Genomic DNA, 15,367 nt, shown 5'->3' with positions numbered 1-15,367 from the left:
TAGGCATGGGCCACCACGCCCAGCCAGAACATACTAACTTTCATTACAATTAAGGGTACTATCTTTATTGGGAAGGTTTCAGGCTACACTATCTCCCAACCTCTCCTAACCCTCACCTTCCCCAACCAGAAGAGCTCCACGTAAGTTCTCATGAGACAGAATCATACCTTTGCCACGATGGCAACGGGAATCTGCTCTACTCTTCCCTTCTATTTAATGAGGACATGTAAAGGAACATGTTCAGGAGAAGGTAGAGCCAATGATACTAGCCTTGATACATTTGGGTCAAGCGCTCTGTTTAACAAGGCAAATCAGAATAATGAACTTCGAATTTTAAAAAAATGTTAATAACAAAGTTAAGAGTAAATTAGTGAACTCTTAATTCTTAAAGGCAGTTCCAACAATCTGAACCTCAAGAAGTTAATATCACCAGAAAGTAATATAGTATTATCTTATCTTTGTGCTTCCAATTAATGTGCCTGTTTATAGTTTTATTAAACCTTATACTGTATGACTTAATGGCATCCAAAATCCTGTTAAAACCTATACATAAATTTCACAGAAGAGTAAAATACTATGTATTATTTCCACCAGCACCTTGGATTTTTTTTCCTACTACTTACCTGAATCGCCACTGCTAGCGGGTGGGAGATCATCAAAAAGCAAAGGTCCCCCTGATCCTGAAACACAGCAGAACACTTAGTGAGCCCACAAAAAATATGTAAGGCTTAAGTTTCAGAATCCATCCCACCAGGACACCTATGTAGGTTACTGAAATAAACTCAAAACTCTTGCGTCAATCCAGTGGCAACTCATACCGCGGTGAATAATATCTTGAACCTATTTTAAAGTCCTATTATTTCAAAGGAAATAAAAATCTGCCTTAAAAAGTTAAATTGTACTTCAGGTAGTAAAATAAATACTCAAGTGAACCAGAGAAAACTGCTCCACATTTTCTTGCAGTACTTCTCAGGGCTAGCGACTAGCAGATTTTTCTGCCTTACCTGATGCCATGGATTCAAAACTTAAAGACAGTCCAACACCTAAAACATCTGTGTGTTGAAAATGGGGGAAAGGGAAAAAGATTGAGACAACTACAATCCCAGGATGAGTAGAGACGTTGACACACACCTGGGAGAGCCTGAAGACTGTACCTGAGTCAGTACTGCTGGCCGGAGGGAGGTCATCAAAGAGCAGGGGTCCTTTCTGAGCTTCTTTCCCTAAAACACAGAACACCTGTTTAGAGAGCACGTGGCCATCATCCAGGACAGATTTTCAAAGAGGAAGATCATGTGGTCTCCCCTGCTTTGAGACAAGTTTGCTATTAGATTCTAATTTTCTCCTTCCTGTTGGATAAATTTTTAAAAAATATTTTCTTAGCAGCTTTTTAAATCTGGGCATCTGTTTCCAACAGTTGCAGTCAACATAAAAGCAATGAATGATGCCCTAACAGGCATTTTCAGGGCCACTGAGTATCTTGAGGAAAATAAGTATTTTCTTGATAATTTCATTATTGAAAGCATGAAACATTTAAAAGTCTTTCTTTAAAACAGAATCCTGGGAAGCAAAAAACTGTTTCTAGACCAAGAAAACAATACTTAGGACTTCAAGATGGACGTTCAGAAATTTGGGGGCAGGGGAAGAGGGGAGGGACCTTCAAAGACCTACAAGTTTACAAAAATCCTATTTCAGTAACATTCTGCAAGGGAAGAAAATCTGTTGGAACCTGGTGTCCCTAGTCCCAGCACAGTGCCTGATTCAATAAATAGCTTTGGAGAAAATAAGGAGATTCAGGTAATCAAAGACAGCCTCAGGAGAAAGTGAGGAACTCTTTTAACAAAAAATGTGAAGATTTACATTCCAAAAGTATGTCTTAAATGTTTTATGCCCAATTATCTTTTTCCACATAAAATTTAACTACCATTCCTTATTATCCAGCTTTTTCCTGAAATTCTATTTAAGCTATTAGATATCTGAACTGGCACACAAGAATCCAAATTAGAAGTATACATGTTCACCTTCTGCAAAATGCAACACACCAACCAAACACACAGGCTTCATCCCACCTCTTGTTCCTCAGAGTTCAAGTATAAAGATGTGCTCATTTAAACCAGACGCAGTGGCTCATGCCTATAAACCCAACACTTCGGGAGGCTGAGGTGGGAGGACTGCTTGAGCCCCGGAGTTCAAGACCAGCCTGGGCAACATGGCAAAAAAATGTCTATAAAAAAGGACAAAAATTAGCCAGGTGTGTTGGCAGGCGCCTGTAGTCCAAGCTACTCAGGAGGCTGAGGTGGGAGGGTCACCTAAGCCCAGGGAGGCCAAGGCTGCAGTGAGCCATGACTGGGCCACTGCACTCCAGCCTAGGCAACACAATGAGACCCTGTCTCAAAAAAAAAGTACTCACTTAAAAACCACTTTTTTTTTTTTTTTTTTTTTTTTTTTTTTTTTTTTTGAGACTGAGTCTCACTCTGTTGCCCATGCTGGAGTGCAGTAATGTGATCTCAGCTCACTGCCTCCGCCTCCCGGGTTCAAGCGATTCCCCTGCTCCAGCCTCCTGAGTAGCTGAGATTACAGGCGCATACCACCACAACCTAAATAATTTTTGTATTTTTAGTAGAGACAAGGTCTTACCATATTGACCAGGCTAGTCTTGAACTCTTGACCAAGTGTTCTGCCTGCCTCAGCCTCCCAAAGTGCTGGGATTACAGGTGTGAGCCACCATGCCAGTGCTAATTTTTGTATTTTTAGTAGAGACAGGGTTTCACCATGTTGGCCAGGCTGGTCTCAAACTCCTGGCCTCATGGGTTCCAACTGCCTCAGCCTCCCAAAGTGCTGGGATTACAGGTGTGAGCTACTGTGCAAGGCCAAACACCAATTCACTTAAACAAATAAATTTATACCTCCCGAGAGGCTCATCCATATCATCTTTTTGCCTCCATTTAGAAATGAGCTGGGTATCAACTTTCTTCTTTTAAACACAAAAACTTTAATTAAAATTTATAAACTTAAGGGAATGAAATTTCTCCCAGGGTCTTTGGGTCAGAAGTACCTAAAATACACAAGAAATTCCTGAGTTAACAAAAAATAACTATTTTGCTTTATATCCCTAATACAAACGGGAAAATGTATGCTCATCTCTCAGGATGACTCTAAACAAATTAAGTAATTGCAAATACTTTCACTTTTCTTACAAGTGACATAAAGACTCTACAAGTATACAAGAAGCAGAAGAAAGCCATTAAAAAGTATTTAGTATGGCCAGGCGTGGTGGCTCACACCTATAATCCCAGCACTTTGGGAGGCCAAGGTCAGGACTGAGGTCAGGAGTTCGAGATAAGCCTGACCAACACGGTGAAACCCTGTCTCTCCCAGAAAAACAAAAATTAGCTAGGCATGGTGGCAGGTGCCTGTAGCCCCAGTTACTTGGGAGGCTGAAGCAGGAAAATAGCTTGAACCTGGGAGGCGGAGGTTGCCATGAGCTGAGATAGTGCCACTGCACTCCAGCCTGGAGGACAAAACCAGACTCTGTTCCCACCCCACAAAAAAAGTATTTAGGATAACCATTACTCAATGTATTAATCCACTTACAAGAATTCCTAATATCCCGAAGTAGGTCACTTTTGCCCAAACGACACTGGATCTAACAACCAAAACGCCCATTCTCCGGACAGACTCAAAACCACATGAGATGATCCAGACAATCACGCTGCATTCAGTGGGGTCAGTCAGATGTCTTAGGACAAGGGAGGGGACATTTACAGGTAACAGCCCAACCTGAAGAGCAAACAACCCTTCCACTTGTACCAGGTCATATTTTAATTTTTGAATTAACTTGCCCGTCTAAATCAGGTCTTTCCATTGTCACTGTACAACGGGGGAAGTCTTCTTTTACCCAGGTAATAAATACATTTTCAGTTCTTGCAAGCATTCCTCACAATGCAACTTCCAGCTTAGTATTAATATGAGCCTGGCCCCCTCTCCTTTGGCTACAATTCAGTCAGATGGTGCCCCAAACTGAGCCCCATCCCCAGAGAACTGCCTGTCACCTTCTTTCTCACTCTGGAATACTATGAGAGGTATTTCAATTAAACACAATGAGACCATCTTAATTTTGCTGGCCACAACTGGGAATGGCTTCTAAAAATGATAATACTGCCTGCCTGTCAGGCACTATTCTAAGAGCTCTATACATCTTAACTCATTTAATTCTTATGAGATAGGTACTATTATTATTTACCGATTTAAAAACTTAGGCACTGAGGTCAATTACCCATCCAAGATCACAGAGCCAGTTAAGGAGTGGAGTGGGGATTCAAAGCCATGCAGTCCATGCTCTTAGTGAGGTACTATGTGCCTCCATACATGGGCACCCTTCCAGAAACTTCACAAACATCAACTCATTTTACCCTTACAACAATCCTATGATAATCCTGAGATTGTATAAAATCTCTGGAAATATCTTTTGCATCATCAAAAGGATCTAACTTACAAGTTTATACATGGATTCTTTAAAAAAAATAAAAATCTATAGGTCATAGATACATAAGGAAACTACCAACTAGCCAAAACCTTCAATTCTTTTTTTTTAAACTGAGACAAGAGTCTCCCTCTGTGAGCGAGGCTGGAGTGCAGTGGTGTGATCACAGCTCACTGCGGCCTCACCCTTCTGGGCTCAAGCAACCCTCCCTTGTCAGACTCCCGAGTAGCTGAAACTACAGGCATACACCACCACGCCCAGCTAAATTTTTAATTTTTTGTAGAGACAGGGTCTCACTATGTTGCCCAGGTTGGTCACGAATTTCTGTACTCAAGCAATCTTCCTGCCTCAGCATCCCAAAATGCTGGGATTACAGGTGTGACCCACTGCTCCAGGCCTTTACATTCTATTTTGAATAAACTGAAATTCAAAGCACTGGGAGCTTGCAATCATTGGACAAAGTGTGACCTTGACCTAAAAATTTGGAAGAGGCCCCTCCCCCAATCTTAAAAATATTAGAACCTTAATGAGAAGACAAGACTAAAAATGTTTCTTAATCATAGTTAATCTCACCAAGAACTCCCCCCTCCCCCCCAGTTATCTACATTCTGGAGCTAAGTCTACTGGAAGTTACATACTATGCTGAGAAAAATACCCTTGGGTTGATCATATTCAGGTTAAAGGTTGCTATATCCAATAAAGTTAAAAAAGGATGTTAAAATATTTTGCTTGAGCTGCTTTTTATACCTCAATTTTCTTTTCAACTATAAAATAAATCCAGGTGTTTTCCAAACACTACACAGGTATTATCAGAAAAAAGGGGGACGGTTCCACCACTCCTCAACCACAGTATGAGTGTAGTATATCCTTTCCACTTTCCTTAATGCTCATGTACATGGATACATGCATTTTAATTTGTAGAAGACAGAGTCATACTCTACACAATACTCCAGATACATTGTTCACACAACCCATCAAGGCATGCTCCAGGCCAATACACCCGAGTCTAATTCATTCTCTCCAACAGTAACATATGCGAAGCATCTCCACTCCTTCGACCAGATCCTTACGGATGGGTTCAAGCTTTTCCCAGTTCTTCATATGACAAGTGACGCCACAATCAACAACCTGATACATGTATTCCTGCTTAATATGCTAGACTGCTCGTCAAAGGATATTAGTTTAAATCTGATAGAAGCCAAAATTTGTTCCCCAAAAAGTTGTAATTTTCACTCCCAAAACACTTTATGAGACTGTTTCTCTACACATTCACCAATGTTACCAATTGTTGCTAATCTGATAGGTGAAAAGGTAACTAGTTCCTCAGCAACTTTCTGTTGATGGGCCATTTGTATCCCTTACCTCTGGACCAGTAGAATACATCCTTTGACCATTTTTCTAGTGGGTTTTATTTTTTCCTATTAATTTTGTGAGCCTTTCTCATACCCTTAGTAAGTATATTGTAAATATTTTCTCTGTCTTTTGCCTTTATAGTATCATTTGTCCTGCAGAAATTTTAAATTTTTACATAGTCAAATTCACTTTATTTTTTTATGACTTTTTTCTTGTTCAACCCTGTAGTTTTACAATTAATCTGTTTTCCTGTAATACCTTAACCTTTATTTTATGTTCAAATATTCTTTTTTTTTTTTTAATTGTCGAGACAGGGGTCTCACGATGTTGCACCAGGCTCTTCTCAAATTCCTGGCCTCAAGACCTCCTCCTGCCTTGCCCCCCCAAAGCGCTGGGATTACAAGTATGAGCCATCGAGCCCAGCCTCCAATTTTTTTTTTTTTTTGAGACGGAGTCTCACTCTGTCGCCCGGGCTGGAGTGCAGTGGCCGGGATCTCAGCTCACTGCAAGCTCCGCCTCCCGGGTTCACGCCATTCTCCTGCCTCAGCCTCCCGAGTAGCTGGGACCACAGGCGCCGGCCGCCACCTCGCCCGGCTAGTTTTTTGTATTTTTAGGAGAGACGGGGTTTCACCGTGTTAGCCAGGATGGTCTCGATCTCCTGACCTCGTGATCCGCCCCTCTCGGCCTCCCAAAGTGCTGGGATTACAGGCTTGAGCCACCGCGCCCGGCCCAGCCTCCAATTTTTTAAAAAGTATATTTAAGACGGTGTGGCAAGCAAATATTTTACTTCATCCTCAACAACTGACCATCATTTTTTCATGTACTGGTGTAGCAACCAAATAAGTAAAAGAACCACCCTATAACAGTGAAACCAAGTCACTGGCGAAGCAATTTTAAACCATGACACCTGTAACTGACGTATACGGATTGTCAAATACAAGCTGCCAATCCTAAAGACATCAAGTTGGCACTTTCATGGGTCTGACATAGAAAAGTTCCATTTCTGCCTGATATGAACACTTTTTTTTTTAGGTAAAATATATATATCTCTCTCTCCTTTTAAAAACTTGATTCACTCAGCAATTAAAACTTTTAAGGGCTTGATAAAACTACTAATTTAGCAAAATACCTGAAATGTTTAATGCATTCTATGTATCTTTCCAGATTATAAAAATTTAAGAGGTTTGGGGTGGAAACATTAGCTGCAATGTTTAAAACAAAAATAAAAAGATCTACACAAAATATTAATACATTTGATGTGATATAAGCAGTGTAGTATTCACCCTTTGGACACTTAGTGCTTTCCCATAATTCATTTAAGACTGCATTTTTCCACTTTTAAACACCTGTTAATGGCTCAGCCAGGCACAGTGGCTTACACCTGTAATCCCAGCACTCTGGGAGGGCCAAGGTGGGCAAAACACTTGAGCCCCAGGAGTTCGAGAGCATCCTGGGCAACGTGGCAAAGCCTCGTTTCTACAAAACATACACAAATTAGCTGGCTGTGGTGGTGCACACCTGTAGTCCCAGCTACCCAGGAGGCTGAGGTGGAAGAATCACCTGTGCCCGGGGAGGTCGAGACTACAGTGAGCTGTGTTTGTGTCACTGCACTCCAGCCTGGGCGACACAATGAGGCTGTCTCAAAAATAATAACCCTGGCTAACATCTATAAAACATGATACATTCTACCCCACACCATGTGCAGCACCATACTGTACTGATTTGTACAGTAACAGTGGGAAGTGTCACCCCTTTTTACAGATGTAGGAATAGCCACAGAAGGCAAGAGTTAGTAAGTGAAGAGTTGGATTCTAAACCAAACAGTCTAGTTACATTTCCTGAACAACTTTTATTGTGCTCTGTGAAAATAACTAGGTCTTTTATTGTTCACTGCATTAGAGATTTGTGATACCCACATATCATGTGTGAGGGTCATGATGCACAGTGTATGCTCATTATTCCATTCACTTTAGCAATCAATATGATTTATTCAAAGTATGGTATTTTTTAAAAATCACAGTATTTTCACAAGTATGTGAAACCAGATTCTGTTCTTGTACAAACAATTTTAACCTGTCAAATCTCATCTTGTTTGTAGCTAACTGCCCGCAATGATAACTGTGGATCCCAACTGTCACTCATTTTATACTTAATCTCTCTCAGCTTCCAATCATCTACAAATTCTGAGATCTTCTTCGTTTTAAAGCTATTTTTAAAAATACACTCAGCCAAGCAGGACCTGTTGACAATTGTCAGTGTCCTCCTAGCAGATGGGGAGCAGTTAATCAATCCATTCTCGGGGGGTCGGCAGTTTAAACACCATGCACCCCCTCTGCCACCCTTTCAGCTCAGTCGAGGTTGGAAACTGAGTTTAGAAAAAACGGCAACAGGACGTACCTTTCCCACTGTATCTGGCAAAAGGCTGCTAGCGTGCCAACTTATGAGATTTTGAGTTGCCAGGTTTTTTGTCAGTAAAGGGAGCCTACCCTCAAGCAGAACCTAACTGCAGGTAAAAAGCAAGGGAGACTTTAAAACTCATAGGTTTACAGGCACACTGGTGAATCCAAACGCTGCTCCAAATATATTGCTAGAAATTATACTCCACCAACAGAGAAAAAAGACTGCTACACAAAGTCAATTTTCACCCACAGCTAGAACCGTGGTTATTTTGAAAATGAATGGCTAAGTTCAAAGACTCCAGGATCAGTTACTGAGATGCTCTGTACCATCAGAATGGTCAGTGGGGGCAGGGCGCGTTGGCTCACACCTGTAATCCCGGCACTTCAGGAGGCTGAGGCGGGCGGATCACCTGAGGTCAGGAGTTCAACCAGCCCACCCAACATAGTGAAACCCCGTCTCTACTAAAAACACGAAACTTAGCCAGGTGTGGTGGTCGGAGCCTATAATCTCAGCTACGAGGGAGGCTGAGGCAGGAGAATTGTTTGAACCCGAAGCTTGCAGTGAGCTGAGATCTCGCTGTTGCACTCCAGCCTGGACAAGAGCGAGACTCCGTCTCAAAAAATAAAATAAAATAAAATGTTTTCTTGCCCAGAATTACCGCAAATCACAAGGCTTCTCATCCTTAGAAAGCTTAATTCAAACACTGCCTCCTTCCCCAGTCTCTCGGAGCGCGACAATCCCTCCTCAAGAGCCCTCAGCATTTCCCACAGTCATTAACTTTTGCCAGTTTTAATTATCGTAATTAGCACCCTTCAGAAAGCAGCTCTTAGAAAGCGAAGGCTGGGCCTTACTCACCTCCGTCTGCCCTACAACAGCAGTTCCCCAACCACTGGTCTCCAGCCCCTGCTGGGTCGGCCTGGGGGTTCAGTAAGATTCGGAAACCCCACTCTCAGGGATTCGGATTTATTGGGGCTGAGGTGGGTCTGGAAATCTGAATGTCTTAAGTTTTCCAGGTTTTCTACCCCCAAGTTAAGTTTGGTAATGAGGCCCGAAACTACAACATCAAGTTGGAACTCTTGCATATGAAATATTCACGCGTTTTGACAAATGAAACCCGGAGACTATAACCCACGGGACGCAGGGATTAACCTGGGCCGTTTCCCGCTGCTAGGATGCTGAGCTCAAACCACAGCCCACAGGGCCTCCCACTGGCAGGGGCCAGGGCTCAGCAGATGAGCGGACCCCTTAACTTTAGGGAAAGGGGGAACTTCCCGTGGTCCAGGGGAAAAAAAAAAACAAACTACTGTTAATTATTACAAAATCATAGGATGGCGGAGGAGGCATCCTGTCTTCCAGGCTTCAAAAACACGAAGGATTAAGATGGTGATTAATTCAATCTCCTGTGCAAAAAAACGCCAAGCCCCTGAACTTGCACCGGCCCGGAACGCGGCCGTTCCACAGCCCGCGGGTGAGGCGCGGCCCGGAAGCCGCGGGACGGCGGCGCGCAGGGCAGCCCGGGCCGCGGATGGAGTCGTGTGGCACGGGAGTCCGCGGGGCCGCTGGGCGTTCAGAGCTGGTCCCTCGGGTCGGCCCACGCGGCCGCGCCAGCGCCTTCTACCGCCACGCAGAGGGGCTGTGGCCGGGGCGGCGCTGCCCTTTCCTTCCTGCGTAGCGAAAATGGCGGAGCGGCCTCCCCGAGCTCCGCAAGCAACTGGGCCTCTCGCGGGGCGGCCAGTGGGCCGGACGGGGCTGGTCCAGGCAGGAGCAGGTCCCGTGCTGCCCGCGCCGCCCGCCGCCTCCCAGCGCGGGCGCCGCCTCAGCCGCCCCAGGCCTCAGGCCGCCGCCATCCCGCCCGCCCTCCCTTCCCTGGCCTGCCCGGCGGCAACGCCGCTTACCGGCAGCCGGGCGCGGCGAGCGCTCGGGCTCCGGCAGGTCCCCGAACAGGTCCATGGCGGAGGCTGGACGGCGACGGCAGCAGCGGCAGACGCTCAGCCCGCGAGTAGCGGCGGGGCTCCACACCCCGGGCGGGCGGCGGCGGCTGGCGGGCGACAGGCAGGGGCTGCCGGCGCCGTCAGTCACCTGCGGGGAGAGCCCCGGACGCCACCAATCGGCGCGCGGCGTGGCCCGGCCGCCCCAGAGGGCTGCGCGCGGGCGGGGCGGGGCGGCTGGAGCAGCGGGGCGGAGGGAGGGCGGGGCAGTGCGCATGCGCGTAGACCCCTCCCGCCCGGACTGCGAGCCGGGCAGGCGGCGCCGCTTGGGCCCTACGGTGTTTCCCGCCTTGGCGAATCCCGGGCCCCTCCTGCTTTTTCCTTGGCCGAGGTGTCCGATTTCTGTCAAGTTTCGTTGCGTTCCTGTCCAAGAAGGCCTGTCCTGTCAATCCAAGGGCAGCCCCTGATGCCTGGGAAGGCTTTCTGGAACTCTTGCCATCTCTCCGGCTCGTCCTTTCACCACGTCGTGCCTGGTTCCTGGCCTGTTTTAGAGGCTGAAAAACCGAGGCTTGGATGGAGTGGCCCTGGGCGTCAGGACGGAAACCCCAAAAGATGCTGGAGGGAAAGGAGGCATTCCTTGACCTGTCTGCACCCACTGGTCTCTGTGGGGAGCAGAGAAGAGGGACCCCTCTTTGATGGTGTCCCCCTCTATGGGTATAAAGAGAAAGGCGGCCACTGACATCGGGGACCTGGCCTGGTTCTGCAGCCAGGACTTGGGGTTGGTCTGGCACAAACAGCTGGTCCTGGGTGTTCTCTTTGAATATGGACAATTTCATAAAACACCAACATCAGGCCATAATACAGATCAAGACAAGAAAACAGACCACTGTGTCATCAAGTCTGAACACAGACAAAACAGGAACACTGTCCAAGCCGCAAAAGTGGCCAAATTTCCCTCGTCTCGGCTAGTAACGTGATTGCTGCTTCTTTACCATTACATGTTTAGCCTTTGTCTAGTCCTCCTGCCATCTAGATAAGCTTCATCAAGATATCCAATCATAAAGGCCGGGCGCGGTGGCTCAAGCCTGTAATCCCAGCACTTTGGGAGGCCGAGACGGGCGGATCACGAGGTCAGAAGATCGAGACCATCCTGGCTAATACGGTGAAACCCCGTCTCTACCAAAAAAATATATATATATATAAAAAAAGAAAACTAGCCGGGCGAGGTGGTGGGCGCCTGTAGTCCCAGCTACTCGGGAGGCTGAGGCAGGAGAATGGCGTAAACCCGGGGGGCGGAGCTTGCAGTGAGCTGAGATCCGGCCACTGCACTCCAGCCTGGGCGACAGAGCGAGACTCCATCTCAAAAAAAACAAAAAAAAACAAAAAAAAAGATATCCAGTCATGGAATCCTCCTCTTCCTGACATCCAGTCCAGAGCAAAGCCCCGTTTCCATAAATGTTTCCGCAAATCAACTAACACAAACCCAAATCTTACGCATCCGTTCCAATACCCTTTACCCAATTTCCCCAGGTTATGTGGTCTCCCTCTATGCAAAGAGTTCAGCCCAGTTCATTCGAGGTTAGATGCGTTTCTGGCGCCCTCTGGCTGTAGGACAGGGAGGGAGCCCAACAAGGCTTCATGCCTCTCATCTATATGGCTTCTCACTAGCAACATTTTGAGATCTTCATGCTGCCTCCTCCATTACAGCAGAAACACTCAAGTAACAATGCTTGTAAGAGTTACAGAGGAAAGGAATACAAAAGCGGCTCGACAGTCAAAGACAGGTTTATTTCAGAGAATAAACCTGAGAGGGGATTTTGGCCAATTTTATTCAGGAGCCCTCTCTCTTACAGACTAAGCGGTCTCTCTTACAGAATAAGGATATTTAAGGGTTTTGGAAGTGGGGGAAAGTTTATTGCAGGGTTGGAATGTCTCTGGTTGGAGAGGAGGCTATTTTGGGGGTTAGCATGTTTCTCATTGAAGAGGGGTTTATCTTAGGGTTGGAATGCTTCCGATTATGCTGACATTAGCCATTAGACTGATGTTTTGGGGTGGGATTTAGGTGGTTTTTTAATCAAGGGGAACTTAGAATGGTGGTGTTTGTCCAAGATGGCGATGCTCCTGCTCTGTCAATCCAGTCTCTACAGTTATGAAAAGGACTAGGGGCAGCACGTTTTTTCTGGCTACTTCCTGCTGGGGGAGCGAGCAGAGAGTTCTTTGGTTTCAGATTGATTGTAGGAGTAACGCTGTCTGTAGATATTTTTGGGTAATTGTCTGTGAGATGGCCATGATCCTGCTGGTTAAAAATCTTTGAAAAAGGTTAATTAAGCAGGGTAAGAACATTATTCCTAGGCATATTTTTAGGAGAGGGCCCAGAAATGGGATGACCCATGTTAGGACTTTGTTTTAAAACCAAGAATTTATTTGGTTGTCTTGGTATTCTCTTAGCTTTTTAGCCCTTTCTTTTTTTTTTTTTTTTTTTTTTGAGACGGAGTCTGGCTCTGTCCCCCAGGCTGGAGTGCAGTGGTGCGATCTTGGCTCACTGCAAGCTCCGCCTCCCGGGTTCACGCCATTCTCCTGTCTCAGCCTCCTGAGTAGCTGAGACTACAGGCGCCCGCCACCACGCCCGGCTAATTTTTTGTATTTTTTAGTAGAGACGGGGTTTCACTGTGTTGGCCAGGATGGTCTCAACCTCCTGACCTCGTGATCCGCCCGCCTCGGCCTCCCAAAGTGCTGGGATTACAGGCTTGAGCCACCACGCCCAGCCTTAGCCCTTTCTTTAAGTTTTTTTTAGCAGCGTCTCTTACTGGACCTGATTGGTTGAGATAGAAGCAACATTTTTTACCCAGTGAGAAGCAGAGGTCTCCTTTTTCAGATGTTATAACATCTAATTCCCATCTACTTTGGAGGACTACTCCAGCCAAAGAGTCTAGTTGGTCGTGGACTCTTATTAGGCTTTGGGCCATATCTTCTAACGAACTCTGCAGTTCTGTTGAAAGAGCTTTCAAGTGTGTTAAACAGGTGGCAAATCCACCTGCTCCCAACCCAAGCCTGGAGATTATACCTAGGGCAGCCATTAAAGGAATGACGTGGATGACCCTCCTCTTCCTAACATATTAGATGGATGGAACAGGTAAAGATTGATTAGGAGGAACTAGTCCAATGGAGGGAGAAAGATAAACTAGGGTACAGGTTCTAGTCTAGTTGGTGGGGAGACTAAGATATATGTGTTGAGGCCACACAAAAATAGCAAGCCTTTGTTGTAAATACAAGCGGAGACGTGGACAGAAAATAAGTGAATTAAAGATGAGGTGTTTGTTCTTTCCTGTGGTTCATTACTCCAAGTGGACAAGGAGGAGGCCAGGGAGACACCTACTATACTAGAGGTATAGGAAGAGTTATTTTTTACAGATTAATGTGGTCGGATGTTGCAGCATTGATATTGAGCCACGGAAAAAGATGGGCACTAGGAGCAGCACAGTTTAGGCCAGAGGCATTGACTGAGGGAGAGGCTGTCAAAGGAGCCAGCTGCAGAAATGCTCCATTTGCTTCAGGTGATACTTGGTAGTTAACCTGGTTAGTTTGATGGTCAGAGGGGCATTTAACAATGATAGTTCAGTTGCATAGGTTAGATATTAAGGACCCTACAGGGAAATTTCCTTCCGAGGCTGAAAAGCGAAGTAAGGCTTGTTGTAAGAGGGGGGTGTGTTTAGTTAGGACCCTTCGAGGGGAGGGCCCTGGGGCTTAAGGCACTGTAGGGAGTTATCATAGGTTTGAAATGATTTGTTGGCCTGATTGGCCCTGGAAGTGGGATAATTGCCGACCAGAGTGTCAGCTCTTTCAAAAAAGGAAGCTCCTTTTTGGAGTTTGTAAAGTAGGGTTGTGTTTCCTGTTCAAAGGTCATGAAGGAATGTAGGAAGGGCTGTGTAAGCTGAGGAAGACAGCGATAAACATCCAGCACTCCAGAGCAAAGGAAGAGTTAGCTTGCCTCAAGAGAGATTGTGTAAGGTTTATAGAGCGTTCTAGTTTGAGAGCAATGAAGAGTGGTTGTATTGATGAGGTTGATGTGATTAGGGAATTTATATTGAAAGAAACAAGCAAAAAGAGAAAAAAGTTATTTGGGTAGGAGTAAAGTCCTGGAAAGTTCCTCGAACTTAACCAGCAGGATCATGGCCATCTCACAGACAATTACCCAAAGTTCCCATAGAGCAGTAATGAGCTGATCAGGATGTATAATGGGAGCTTTGTAAGGGTACCACTGAAGGTGTGTAACAAGGTTAGTTAGGAAGTGATGAAAGTTTGGGAGAGAAAGAGACATAAGCGGCTTATGTGGATTTCTCTTCCTTTTCCTCAGGGATTCGGGTGAGGCAAAGGGAAGTGGGTCCTGGGAGACACAAGAGAAGGCTGAAGGGGTTTCAGACTTGGTTGTTTGGGTATGTGCTGAAGGGAAGTCTGTTTTCTTGAGAGAAGTACAATGAAACCAGTTGGGGAGTCCCTGGAGTCTTGCTGCTGTGGATGTGGTAAGGATGATCTGGTAAGGTCACCAAACATTTAGGTGTGAAGGGGGAATTTAGGGGTAGGACTGGGATCTTTTACCAGAACCCAGTCTCCTGGCTGTAGGAAGGGATTAGAGGAATCGGTGATGGGTTGTGGCAGGTATTTGTCAGCATATTCCCAAATGAAATGGCAGATGGTATGTACAAGAGGGGAAATGAGAGGGGTTGGTGGAGGTGGGGCCTGACCCTGAGGTGGAGCAGAAGGGGCAAATGGTCTCCCATACATGAGTTCAAAGGGGCTGAGCATTAGAGATTTACGTTGGAGCACCCGAATTTTTAGAAGGGCTAAAGGCAAAAGTGTATCCCAGTCTTTATGTGTTTGGTGTGGGTACCTGGTGAGGGTGTTTTTGTAGAATGCCATTCATTTCTTCAACCTTTCCTGAAGATTGAGGTGGAGAGGGGAGGTGCAACTTCCAGGCGATTTGTAGGGCTTGTGCAAGTGTTTGAATAATTTGAGATATGAATTCAGGGCCTTTATCAGATTGAAAAGACAGAGGTACCCCGAAGCTGGGGATGATTTATATTATCAATTTGTACAGTAGAAACTCGTTTGTTGGTTGTGGGAAAGGCCTCGACCCATCCCAAGAAGGTATCAACCAGAACTAGAAGAAATCGAACACTTTTTACTGGGGGCATACGGGTAAAACCAA

General features: G+C 45.6%; 1 protein-coding gene across 2 annotated transcripts in view; it reads right to left on the bottom strand.

The window, feature by feature from the left end:
- Positions 1-10,386, bottom strand: part of ILKAP (ILK associated serine/threonine phosphatase) — a 35,383-nt gene extending 24,997 nt beyond the window's left edge. Inside the window, exons 1-3 of one of the 2 annotated variants that reach the window (XM_033229678.1) lie at positions 10,129-10,386; positions 1,155-1,220; positions 624-680 (exon numbers count right to left, since the gene is read on the bottom strand). In XM_033229678.1, the coding sequence (XP_033085569.1) occupies positions 624-680; positions 1,155-1,220; positions 10,129-10,183 (178 nt within the window). In that variant the 5' untranslated portion in view covers positions 10,184-10,386. Of the gene's footprint in view, positions 1-623; positions 681-1,131; positions 1,221-10,128 lie in introns of both variants that reach the window. The other variant, XM_033229679.1, reaches the window with a different exon arrangement.
- Positions 10,387-15,367: the final 4,981 nt, after the last annotated feature.

The sequence above is a fragment of the Trachypithecus francoisi genome, unplaced genomic scaffold (genome assembly GCF_009764315.1).
Source record: "Trachypithecus francoisi isolate TF-2019V2 unplaced genomic scaffold, Tfra_2.0 Lachesis_group13, whole genome shotgun sequence".
NCBI lineage: Eukaryota > Metazoa > Chordata > Mammalia > Primates > Cercopithecidae > Trachypithecus > Trachypithecus francoisi.
The sequence above is the reverse complement of the archived record's forward strand: the minus strand, read 5'-3'. Positions and strand labels throughout refer to the sequence as shown.